Below are 13256 nucleotides of genomic sequence, written 5' to 3'. Positions count from 1 at the left end.
TGACCTCTTATGAAGCAGGAGTGTGTATAAATATCAAATACTTGTATATCTAATTGTTTTTCATAACAGTACCCAAGCCACTGATTAATAGCATCTCCTCATTTTCATTTGAATCATTTCATGCAGATAATATTTGTTTGTTTAAAGTGATACATGTTGTATTGAAGCACAAGCTGTCAATATGATCAGTAGCTGGGATCAAAACATATATCTAAAGCATCATGCCTTTTATTTGTTAGAGGGTGCCAGAGGATTTTCTTATTCTTTATTGATTATGATTGATTGAGGTTAACTAAGTATTTCTTTATCCCTATATCCCATAATAATATTGTATATCCAGGCACACAAAAAGAACAGTTATAAATAGGGGGACCTCGTAGGGGCTGTTTGTCCTCTCTTGTTATTACTTAGTGATGAAATGTAATACCGCCCTCTAAAAGCTGGTCAAAAGTGTATGGCAAAATTATGTTGTCACTTGTTTGTGTGCGAGTGACTGAGCTCGTATTGGAGAGTTATTTTAGAACTGGAAAGATTTTCATGGTGTGCATTATTGGAGTCACAGTAGGAAACTGATTATACTGCATAATTGTATCTGTGAGTGCATTTGATTATTTGATAGCCACTTCAGGAGTAGCATACAGAATTGTTGTTGAGATTCTGTTCTCAAAAGAAATGCATAGTGCCTTAAAAAGTCAGGATGTCACATGTTGGGATTACACTGATATTATCTGTCAAATTGATAACATTGTACTTGTCTATTTACTTTCAGAGGTATATCAATTCATTTCCCTATTTGTTGATATATCTTTGTCTATATGTCTGATAGACCCTGTTGCATGGGTGGGCAAATCATTCCATTAACTTTGTGTAGTATTATCAAATTATGCAATCACTGTTTATACAAGCCGTATGAAGAAGCAGGAATTATGAGAGCATGTTTGAAAAATGATACAGCTATTAATCATGTCTTGAATTAGATCTATCAGGAGATCACCTTCAAATAACGAAGTGATTAGGCTTCGGCAATGCTATGGCCAACATCATCAAATTTAATTTCTCCTCAAATTGCTCGGACCGTAACCGGATAGGGAAACGGGGGCTTGATTTATTGCGCCTGATAGCCGAGATGAAAGCCGCTCAACCCCTGGCTTTCGAGGAGTCTCGGGCCAGGGCAAGCCCCACGGAGTGTATGTGTGTATGAGGTACGGTGGCGGCATGAGCAGCCCGGCTTTGCGCAATGTTTGCTCTCAAAACACGGCAGAACCTTCTCGCCGGCGGAGTGCTCCTGACGGCTTGTGCCGTAACCTGTAGGGCAAGGCAAACTTTATTGATTCTCTCCTGGCCGCGATGCCGGCGCATATCCACGTCTTCTCTGTTTCCAGTAAATCCCTTGCCTTTCTCCCCCCATATTGTCTCTATCCCTCTGTCTTGTTTTGTGGGACATATGATTTGTCCTGAGATTTGCTAAATTCTTAACAGTCCCTGTTTAGTGGACAGACTATTTGGGATACAAAGGGGGGGGGGGGCAAGAGAGAGAGAGAGAGAGAGAGAGAGAGAGAGATGTGCTGACAAGGACTCGTATGTCCGTGGCATTTATTTCTGTTGTGCCTAACATATGCATCTTGTGGTTTCTTTTGATGTGAAATGACTTTAAAATGTGTGATGGAAGTCATGTATTCATGTTGCATTCAATATATAAGTCATATGTCTCTATTCTTCCATTTGCGTGTGTGTGTATTAGTTTTATGTTTGTTGGTGCGGTAAGCCTTCTTGTTTTATTTACAGTATTTGTGTTTGCATATTAGCGTCTGGCATTCAGTATCATTGATCCCTAAAAGAGAGTAGTCAGATGGATTTTATAAGAGAATCAGAGATGCAAGTCTCACATTTGATGAATATGTTCCATTGTAGCAGGTCATATGTTCTAATTCACCTTCTCATGTTTGTTGGGGGATTGATATTAGTCTCATTTCTATGATATGATAGAGGCTGATGATTGGAGCTTACCGTGGACTTTCGAATTGGGAGAGAGCCATAGTTGTGGGTTTTATGGGACAGGAAGCAGATCATTTAAGGATGATGTGGAATGCAACAGTATTGTAGTGACAGCTACAAGTGTTTAATTGGTCCATTTTGTGAGTGATGAATCAGAAGAAATGTTCAGAGCAATCACCGTGTCATTATTTGTTATCATGTTATCTCTATCAGTATTCAAATGGTTTTGCTTCATAGAGGAATAGCATTGCTGGGGTGACAAGACCTTGTATCTCAAATTTTGGTGAAAATGACCTTTAAAAAAAAATTAATGGTCAAATATTCAGATAAGTGATGTCCTGTCCAAATCCTGGCTGTCTTACCCCCAAAATGAAGCCACTACGGCATGTCAAAGGAAAGGCTGTCTCATTTGATATAGCGCTTTAGTTGCCATGTTTTTTTGCTCTCCTGAACATTTGACATTTTGTGGATATGAGGTCTTGTCGTCTCAGCGACAATAGGCCTATACAAGCCATTGCACTTGGGGAAACTTTATTTGATATTGCTTTTGAAAAATGCTGAAAATGAGGCTTGACTGTGACTGTAACTCTGCAACTTTTGATTTGTTTTCTGGAACATATAACCATGAGTATAACTGCAAAACTGAATTAAGTTGATATCCCAGCATAAGATGAGAATGAAACTATTCATTAAAAAAAAAAACACCAACAGACTCCTCAACATGGTTGGGTAGCTTCTTGTATAATTTACAACTAGAAGTTTCAAGTTAACAACTCAAATCATCTTTTAAAAGAAAAAAAAATGATATAACAAACTGACAGGGGTCTCAGAATGGACAGGAAATGTCTCTTCTTTTGATAGAAAACATTGTGTTTAGGATATGAACTTTACAGATAAACAGTAAAGAAAATGTGTACAGGGAGTAATGCCTAAAAGTATAGCCTTATGTTGTCGATGACAGTTTTTGTTTTGTCTTCAAATTTCTTTGTGATGTGAAGTTGAAGGAAGAGTGACCACCACTTCTGATTGAGCAACCATTTTGTGTCAAATCCCCATTCATGTTTGAAAAAGTCTTTCCTCCCCCTTGTTTGAAAACCCACAAAATGCTTTACAGAAAAAGAAAACACCGTCATAATATATGTTGGTCTTATCTGGGAAAGGTATAATTTGAAATTATGGGATATTTGAATACTTTTTTTTCTCATGAATTTTTTCAAAATGCTACAGAAACATTTATGATGCAGATGTGAAGAGTTTGAAAATAAAAATGTTCATAAAAATGTCATTTTCACATTTTTAGAAAATAAGTTCATGTGAGAGAGAAAATAGAATTTGTTCAATGACACTGCACTCATTACGTAACAACATATTTTTGAAGATATCATAATATACATTCTAATACTTTTCCTTGTCTTTCAGCAACTATAATCTCAAATATATCTCAAATTGTAAAAATGGATTATGTCTCTTTTTGCATTTCCACTCTTCATATGTGTGAGAAAGCCTCAGAATGGATTTATCATGTGTGCCTCTGGCTACGTGACAGATACCATTAGGTATTCCCGCAGTCAGTGCTTATGTGGTTGGTGACCCTTTTTTTTTTGGTGCTTCTTCTTGTTTCTGTTCTGCAGGGCATGGGTTCAATAGGCAGTGACCTGTCGATGGCCAGTCCGAGTGGCTCTGTGTCGCCCCACAACAAACCCGGCTCTCCCTACATGTTCAACCGCAGGCGGCCCTCCATCATGACCGAGCCTCCATCCCTATTACGTAAGTAGTCATAGTGAGGAGGAGGAGGTGATGGAAGCGAGATAGTAATGAATAGATTGGGTATATAGATCACTGAACTCTACTATGGAACGGGCGTAACATGCAGTGCCTTGAAGGTGGCGTTTCCCATTTTGAGACTCCCATTCCAAGTAGAGAGCACGTAGGCCCCTGCCCACTACTGTTTCTGTGGTGTAGGCCAGAGTTGCATGTACTCCTCTTGAGTTGGATTCACCGTGTTGAGAATGGGAGTCTCAAAATGGCTGCGGTAGCTTCATACCTGTACATGCATGCCACTGAACAGTGATACGCGCCAAGCTCAAATAGCCTTTCAGCCACTTTTCAGCGTGTGCTGCACCCAGCGTCCCTTCCATGGTAGAGTTCAGTGATTTAGATAGACAGAAGGTGCATTCACATCGAGGATAGAAACCGTGGTAATTCATGTGGTAATGTGTAATGTGAATGCAAATATACCAGAGAAAGGATCACAAAATACTGTGGTATTTCAGATAGTAATTCAAACTGGGCATGAAATACATGCACAAAATTTGAGTGATGAATCGTGTCACAAAATACCACTGATTGTACAACGGTATATTTCTTATGTGGTGTGACACACTTCCTGTCTATTCCTGGTAAGAAATATGTGTATGCACAGTACTTTCCAGAAATACCAGGGTATTTTTTTAATGAAAATGGTACGAAGCAAATTACTATGATATTTGATATCACAATATGATTCAAATGTGAACACACGTAAAGAAAATGAAGGAAATGTGTGAGAATTAGTTTTAGCTGAATATATTCAAGCCTTAACCTTAATCAAGAAAGCAATAATGGATTTATGTAGTTCAGTGAATAGGCCTAGATGTAAAGAAAAGGAGAGAGTTGTAACTGTTACACTCCTGTACATATTTTCATTGATTATTAGGGAGGGTAACAACTCATGTGGCTGTTCATAATTCCCTTTTAGCATGAAACCTTTTTGAGGCAGAAAACAGCAACTGGGGCTATTGGAGACTTCATGCATAACACAAAAACATTGCAAGGTATATTAGGACTTGTACTCTGGCCTTGCATTTTATCCTTTGCACTTAGTACACTTACCTGCTACACATCAGGTAATCTTTCAAAGCACTTGTCATATTTTTGATTTCATTTCTTAAACTTTAGAATAAAAGTAGAAGTGCCATTTGTGTGAGAGGGATGAGTTGTCATCATGTAAGGTGTGGAAGGTGAGAAGAGTCCAGACCAGATAAGGATGCGACTAGACAGGAGGAGATCAGTTAAGATTGCTATGCGACAGTCTCCAGTGCAGTTCTCAGCTAGATGTACAATTCTTCCGTTTCAACGAGTTAGCATGGCTCGGACACAGTCAATGGCCGTGCGTATTGCTGTTTGATGATGTCAACAAACCAATCAATGATGAGATCAAATGTCCCATGGTTATAGAAACCACCAATCATATCATTTGCATGTGGAGGCTGAGAAAATAAACTAGATTTAAATTATCCAATTGACATTTCTTTTTTTTTTTTGGGGGGGGGGGTAGGGGGGAGGTCATTTGATTTAAAATTTGCCCTGGATTTTGAAAGGGCTATTAGCAAGAAAGTAGAGTGATATTCAGTGTGTGTAACAAAGGGTGTATAACACCCTCTTCCCTTTAAAAACGGGAACAAAAAATGAAAAGGGAATAGAGAAAAGTCCAGGAGGACCTGCTGTGTGCACTTTTATGGGTAGTTGCCCTCGTTTTTTATTTCCATGGGTATTCGGGACTTGGCGAAGATGAGGCAATCCCGTCCGTTGCTGGCATGAATATTTCAGTGCCGATGATTGTGAGATAGGAATGCCCATTCTACCTTCATTAGGGGATACCATTAAATGATTAGAGACGGGATACGCTGAGGTGATAGTCGAGGGAAAGAGAGAGATGGAGAGAGAGAGAGAGAGAGAAGAGAGAGTTCGTGAGTCGTGCACGGATATCTGAGGGGGGAGATTTTTGTTAATAGACGCAGTATGAAAGGGTGATTGATCTTGAACGCATAACCAAGGATACCAGTAAGAAGGAATAGAGACTTGCGGCAGGTGCGGGGAATAATCAACGTTTTTCTCTAAATGCCAACGTGCAATCACCTTCACTATTAACAACAAAATAGAGAGAGAGAAAGACGGAGAGAGTGAGTGAGGTAGAGAAAAAAAAGACGTTTTATGAGAAGGGCTTGCTTCTCAATCAAGATACTGAATAATGAATCACCCCTAAATGTAGGATCATCCGTGTTTGAGGTTGATGAGCTAAATGAAAATCAATTCTACTTTGTATAAATGTCAAATTGATGAAAACAACCTTATATGTGAGATATTTCCAGTCCTGTGAAAGAGTAATTCTCGTAGCTAGGAATATACCATGCTACAAGTTATTAGACATTCAAAAATCAGTGTTTGGATTTTGTTAAACCTCAGATTATGAATTATGGTTCTGACATCACGTATGTAATTTACTATCTCCATCACTTCGTACTTTGTGCACAGATTGATGTAAAATTTGAATACTGGCATGTGAATTCTGTGAGTTTTGTATCATTTGCAATCTTGATGTAGATAAGACAACACACTACTAAACCTAAGGGCATCCTGGTCATTTGTGTGGCCTTTTCCCCTGAAATTTATTAAATGAAGTTTGTTTGATACCAGAAAGAGAAACAACCATGAAATCCATTGCAACCCTGTTTTGTTGTTAACAGTTATATTGCTAATGAGAGAGAGAGAGAGAGAGAGAGAGAGAACACATTTTGAGTGTTGTTCTGCAAAGAATGTTTATGCATGCTGAGGTTTCAATGTCAGGAATTCTGTTTCTTTGTAAATGTGTCTAAGAATAAACAAAGGGGAAAAGACACACCCCAAATTAATGTAGGTTAGTTTGGAATTGCTCTTCTCTTTAGGAGTAGACGTAGTGGATATAAGGATTGTTAGTCAGTGTCTAGAAATAAACAATGCCTGTATGTGAATTCTAGCTCTGTGTTAATCGAGAAAACAGGTGGGGGTTGGGCATTTACTTAGAGTTGGTGATGTCATGCCACAAGAGGGCACTCTTCAGTGAAAGTGATGGCTGCATATTCCTTACCCCCTGACAGTATCTCAGCTCCTACCTTTCTGCAAACTTTACCACACACTCTGCATACCTTGAGACCATTTTCCCATTCTGTTTTCTCTCCTTTGCTTCCCACCCTTCCAGCGCACAAACGGAGGAAAGCCCCCGGAATGTCGGTAAGTGCATCTCTTCTGTTATCCGGTTTGAATAAAATACAGTTAAACGTGATTACGAAAGCATTTTACTTTTCTTCTGTTGATACAAGTCAACGCGACCTTTGGCTTGTTTGAAAAAAGATGATAAATGGAATATGTTTTCCGTCAGATCGAGCGCATCGTGCAGCCAGTTAGGCTGGGATGTGCTTTGGCTGTGTTTGTTTGGAAAAGGCGTGAAGGAAGCAAGTTGTGGATGTCAAATACATCGGATATTGATGTGTTAAGGGAGAGAGAGTTTGAGTTGGGCAGCAGAGGATGTTATGAATCGAGGCAAATGTAATGATTTACTATTTTTCTCAAGTCAAAATGAGTATACGGTATTATGATTTTAGCGATACCCAGATAGAGTGGCGCTGTTTATTTGTGTATGAGCGTGATATAAATGTGAGATTTCATGTTCGTGTGAGTTATATGTTAGGCAACAGGGAGAAAGGGGGGGGGGGGTAATGTTGGGGCATGGGATGTGAGTTGCATTAGCAAAGATTTAGTGTTGATAGGTGAGTACTGTGTCCTGCTAATAGGATGGGGTGTAAACAAAAGTTTTCAAGCTGTGATGGGTCCTGCCATCTGATATGGTTGGGAGGAGGGCGCTGACAAGATCAGTCCCTGTCTCATTCAAGTAAAGAAACAGGTCTAAATGGAATCAAATTATATCTCCCTTTCTTCAGGATGTATGATAATGTCCATACAATGAAAGGATAAGGATCAGTCGATTCCAATGAAACGAAACCTGCTCCAAATAAGAGCTCTTCCCTCTTTCTCTTCTTTGTTCCTTAAAGGTTTATGTTTATTTCTTTGCAATCACATTCCTATTTTTAGCTTTAGATTCAGGCTTATAAGTTGTAGATTCTACGAGTAGATAGAGGTTGAGTATAAGTATGATTATACAGAGTGTACTTCTTTGGTGGTTGAATGCTCATGTATGTGCTGGAGCAAAGAAGGTGAAGGTATGTAGTCACTAAGGAAAAGAAAGACAGGATTTTCTTCTTTTTTTGATAGTTGATGAGGTGAAATGACAGCACAAGAAGTATGGAATAGGAAGAGAATGGCCCTTGAAGAATGCTCATTGTAATGATAGTATTAAAATGAATGGAGGGATGAAACAGAAGAGCAGTTATGCAACAAAGATGGAGATCTTTGGTGTAGAGGAGGTAGTAGTGTCAAGGTGTCATTGGAGAGAAATGGCCATCGATTGGTCTTTTCACTCGCCCATTCAAAGTGGAAGTAAAGACACTTTGCAAGAGCTCGGGCGGGGGGTTCCTGTCCGCTTCCTGCCGTGCAGCACCCCTAATTAATGACGTTCATCGTTAAGGATGCGAGCGCGGAGAGCAAAGTGAAGGACAGAATCCGTGGAAACAAAAACTAATGATCTTTGGAGAGATGGAGGGGAGGGGGGAGGGACGGAGACTGTGGTTGATTCTCATTCTCTTGTTACCGGGAGGGGCTCAGGTGCTGGGATGCTGTAATTGTTAATGGTAGCACTCTTAATGAATAAATACTGGTGTGTAAAATGTCCCCCCTCATCTATCTAATTACTACTTCTGACTAGGTCAACTTTCATATAATGTTCAACTCTGTCTTTTCTTTCCGTCTTTCTTCTTCAAAACCCCCTTCTCATTACTAGAATACTCCATTTTTTGCTTATTTGTTCAGTGACCTACTAAGCATTGCGCAGTTACCACAATTGGCTAATTTACGTCATGTATGATGCTCCTTTCTTTTTCATTGTGATGCAACCTGCTTGTAACTTTAAATCTATCTCTCCTCTTACTCCCCTCCTTTCCTGCGTCATTAGAGATTGTGTTTCGTACGTCAAAAATGAGCAGATTGTGTTTTTTGTTTGTTTGTTTTTGGGGATGGGGTAGACAAGGATTGTATTTTCATTGTTGTTGTTCTGTTGTTTACCACAAAGTGGTATGTGTGTGGGGGGCGGGGGATAGGGATGCTGATTGTAAAATTGCACAAAAATACCCGGGATGTCCATTGTAGCAGTGGTCACTCTCGTAGATATGCCTAAAAACAGTAGACCAGTAAATCTTGCGTCAGTTTTGACAGTACCTCCCCAAATTGGCATGTGTAGTTTGATGTAGTCTCTTGCTGGTGTGTCTTCTCCATTCTCATTCTCGGCAGACAAGTTTTTTCTTTTCAATGGAGAATGCAATACTGTCTTCTCCGACAGACTTCTGAAAGTGGTTCACGTGTGTATCTCGGCTAATAGCACTCACTCCACAGATCTGGTCGTAATCCCTCCCCCTTCCCCCTCCCCCTTCCCCTCTCCCTCCTACCTCATTAACTAGGCTAAAGTTGCAAACTTCCTGAAGTTTCCCCCTGACTGTCAAGCGCACTGCAGAATGCGAAGGTCTGGAGGATTTTGTAATTGTGGCCAGAAATTCTCGGACGGTGTGCGGACGGAGCCGAGCCAGCCGAGCCCCCGTCCGATTACTAATCAGCCTGCGCAGGAGAAAACCTCAGTAGGCGAGCTGGCTGAACTGACCGGTTGCAGCTGAAAGACGGCAAAATATTCCTCTCTCTCTTTCTCACATATTCTCTTGCTGCGGACTACTGGCCACAACATTCAGGAGACGATTTGTTACAGCATAACACCCCATATCTAAATTATCGTAGGTAGCCTGCTCTCCGCTTCTCCTCTATCCCCCCCCCCCCCACCACCACCACCAATCTTGCCAGTGGAATGCACACAGCTTCAGTATTGAGTAATCAGAAGAGTGGAATCGTGATTATAGGCTTTAGCCATTGCCCAGTTGACATCTTTACATGTGGGCACCATGTGGCAGGGAAACCCGTACTCCGTGTGCTGTCGTCCGCAGCTTGAGCAGTCTCAGTACCTATCGATTAGGCGATACCCTCACTTGGCCGTAAGTAGGAATATCAATGGGGAGTATTCTCCTGTTTATCTCGCCTGTCTCTATCATATATTCATATGTCACGTATGCCTCTCTCTCTCACTCTCTATTTCTATATGTTTCTCTTCATATGCTTCTCTTTATCTTTCTTTTTGTATGTCTCTCTTTCTCCCTATGTATCACTATCACTCAATGTGTATCTCTCACTCTATTTTTTTTTCTCTCTCTATCTCCCTATTTGACATCTTTCTATATCTGTTTATGTCTCTCTTTCTCCTTATATATCACTATCACTCAATGTATATCTCTCACTCTATGTATTTTTTTCTCTCTCTATCTCCCTATATGACACCTTTCTATGTCTGTTTATGTCTCTCTCATTATTTATATATTTCTCTCTATCTGTCTCTCTCTTTATATACCTCTCCTCCTCGTTTGGGGGGTTTCTTCTCTCCTTCTTGCTCAGCCCTGCCCCTCTTTCTTCTTTATATTCCCTTTGTCTACAATTGCTGGTATTGATCTGCATATCTGATGCACTTTGACGATGACAAAATGTTTTCTCGGTGCCAATGTTCTATTGCTTGTAAATGCTCCTGCTTTTCTACATTCCGTCAGCTGATTGCTCTGTGTGTTGACTATGTGTGCAATTTCAGACAAAACAGCCATTATAATATAGCCTCAGCTTCAATATGTTAAATTTCTGTCACAATTTCTAATTCTATTTTCCGATGGATCTTTTCTCTACTTTTTAAAAAATCTATAACAATATAATTTTCTGTGGTATATCTCCATCAAAATAATGATCAAACGGATGCAAACATAATTTTCAGTGTAAAGATTTACAGTATGAAAATTTGAATAAAGTGAAAAAAAAAATCCTTCCCTGTGTGAAAAGAAAAAAATATATATGTGTTATTGTCAAAATTCTAGAATAATGCAGCTTTTCGATCTTTGTATCTGTATGTTATTATTTGTGGTTAGATATAGTTCTGAATAATGCAAATTAGTTTCCTTTGTAATCCGTGAAATCTGCTTGCTTGTGCTTAGGCAAAAAAAAAATAGGGCAATTGTATCACAAATAATTTAAACTTGCCTTAAAGACGTGTGATCTGTGGTAAAAGGGAACACAAAGATTCTTCATGCCAGTTGTGTAGATTTTAGATTGACTATTTATGGAGATTTGGAAAGCATACAGTGGATGAATATGGGTTTTTAGCTGCAATTTTTGTGTCAATGTAACTCTATTGATATATGTGCATCAGTAAGGCAGTCTATACTGGCATTATGAGGGTTAATCTAGCAAAACACCTGCAAGTTTAGAAGTGATCAAAGTGCACACTGTTTCACCTGCTGTTGTTACAGGCCTGGGAGACTGATGGATAACAGGGCCAGCTGTGTTTTGGTTCTGCACACAGAAGGTGGCAATGATTCCCCCCTTCTCTTCCTTTCTCACTCCCCCTTTTTTTTAACCTCTCTCCTGTATCCACCCCCCCCCCCCTCCAAAGTTGGCAGGGGTATTCCCCCAAAAAACCCCACTGTTTTGATTTTTGGTAGCATTCACTACTACCCAGGGCCTAGCCGAGTCTGGCAGCCTAGCCGGTGACTGGTGCACCTGTGTCGCTGTGTCTGACACGCCTCCTCCCCCTCATCTCTCTCCCCCAACCTCTCCGCCAGGCGAATCTCGGCCCACCTGCCATGGTTTCCAGGCGACTCTATTGCTATGTATCACATGGCATTCCAACCATGCGAGACCTGATTGTCAATTTCACTTGAAACCCACCTGTTTCATTCATAAAAAAAGCACACACACGCTCACACACTCACACACTTACACACACACACTGTCAGCTACTCCAGTACACATGTGCACAAGTGCTCACATGTGGTACAAATAGAGCAGATTGTAAAAACATGTCATGCAACACCATGTGCTCAAGAGTAGAAGATTAAAGGCTCTGTCATCATTATGACTAGATTCAGTCTTAAAAGTTCTCCAAAGCAAGCAGTGAGAGAATCAAAATAATTTTTCCTATAATGGATGAAAGTCCAAAGCAATTTTGGAAAACCGTTATGACGAATTTTGGAAAACCATTATGACAAAGTTTACATTTTAGTATGTGTACACAGTAGTTGTTTCAGACATGAACTTGCACAACACATAAGGATAAGCACAGATTAGGTTTCTAAGCCATGAAGAAAAGTGTGAATTGAATTAAGATGTAAATTTTAAGCTTAGCAACAAGAGAAACAAGTATGTTACTTTAATGAGTATATCCCTTAATTCTGGAACTCTGTTTCTCTCTTTATAATACCCATATCTGTAATGTTGAGAATTGATGATTTGAAGCAGGTCTCTGTACTTAAAGGGGATGGTTTAATGTTTCCAGGTTAGCGTGCCTGGTCAGTGACGGGGCATTAATCTGCACATTACTTGAATATGAGACCGTTCTGAAGCAAATAATTTTCACACAACAGTAGATATATAATGTACTCTTAAATGAATCCACAAGGATTGGAACAATCATCCCTCAGCATTCCCACTGATTCCCACTGATCGGTTACTAGCCATCCCCTTTAAATATTCTCTGATTTCTTGTAGTCACCCCCTCCCCTCCCCCCCCCCTCCCATGGAAAGGCCGTGTGTACTGCACAGTCAATCAGTGTAATTAAATCTCTATCAGTTTCCATGGGGAAATAGCTAAGTGAAGCTTTGCATTGACTCTGTGGTGTCTGTACACAGTAAGAAAACAAGATGCAAAATGCACTTCTCACTGTGTTCATCTTAAGTTAGTCACATAGTTTTGGAGAACTGTGGACAACAATATGCTACAATTCATAATGCCCCTTTGGATGACAAGACTTCATATCTCAATTGGCATATATATGTTTAAAATTCAGCCTTACTCAATTTTGTGTATCAAGAATGCTTATTTGAGTTTTGAAACATTACAATTACTAATGTTATCCAAACAATGTTTTTTTCATCATTTGACATCCATCTAGACATTTTTTTTTCTATGTTGCAAAAAAGTGAAACAGTATTTTTGGCCTCCTGAAAATTCATGAATTTTTAGCCAAGTCAAAGTATTCATGGTTTCATACATCAAATTGTCTATTATGTTAATCTATCGAATCATTTTTTTTTTTTTTTTTTTTTTTTTTTGGGGGGGGGGTCTTTTTGTCTTGGTCATTTCCATATGTGAATGATAAGAGTTGATAAAGTGCATTTTCACAGTCCTGCTGCACCCATCCCAGAAAAAAAAAAAGTTAAAACTGACTTAACAAAAACCAACTGTTATCTCATTGTGTGGGGGTACCGTATGCCTTGCA

General features: G+C 39.6%; 1 protein-coding gene across 1 annotated transcript in view; it reads left to right on the top strand.

Moving 5' to 3' along the window:
• LOC139745256 (transcription factor 12-like) overlaps positions 1–13256 on the top strand; it is a 159050-nt gene that overhangs the window by 125159 nt on the left and 20635 nt on the right. Inside the window, exons 7-8 of the mRNA XM_071655658.1 lie at positions 3627–3762; positions 6992–7023. Coding sequence (XP_071511759.1) covers positions 3627–3762; positions 6992–7023 — 168 coding nt within the window. The remainder of the gene's footprint in view (positions 1–3626; positions 3763–6991; positions 7024–13256) is intronic.

This window comes from Diadema antillarum, unplaced genomic scaffold (assembly GCF_040938485.1).
Source record: "Diadema antillarum isolate AM-2024a unplaced genomic scaffold, OU_Dant_1.0 seq00001246_RagTag, whole genome shotgun sequence".
Lineage (NCBI taxonomy): Eukaryota > Metazoa > Echinodermata > Echinoidea > Diadematoida > Diadematidae > Diadema > Diadema antillarum.
This window is presented reverse-complemented; position numbering and strand designations above follow the sequence as displayed.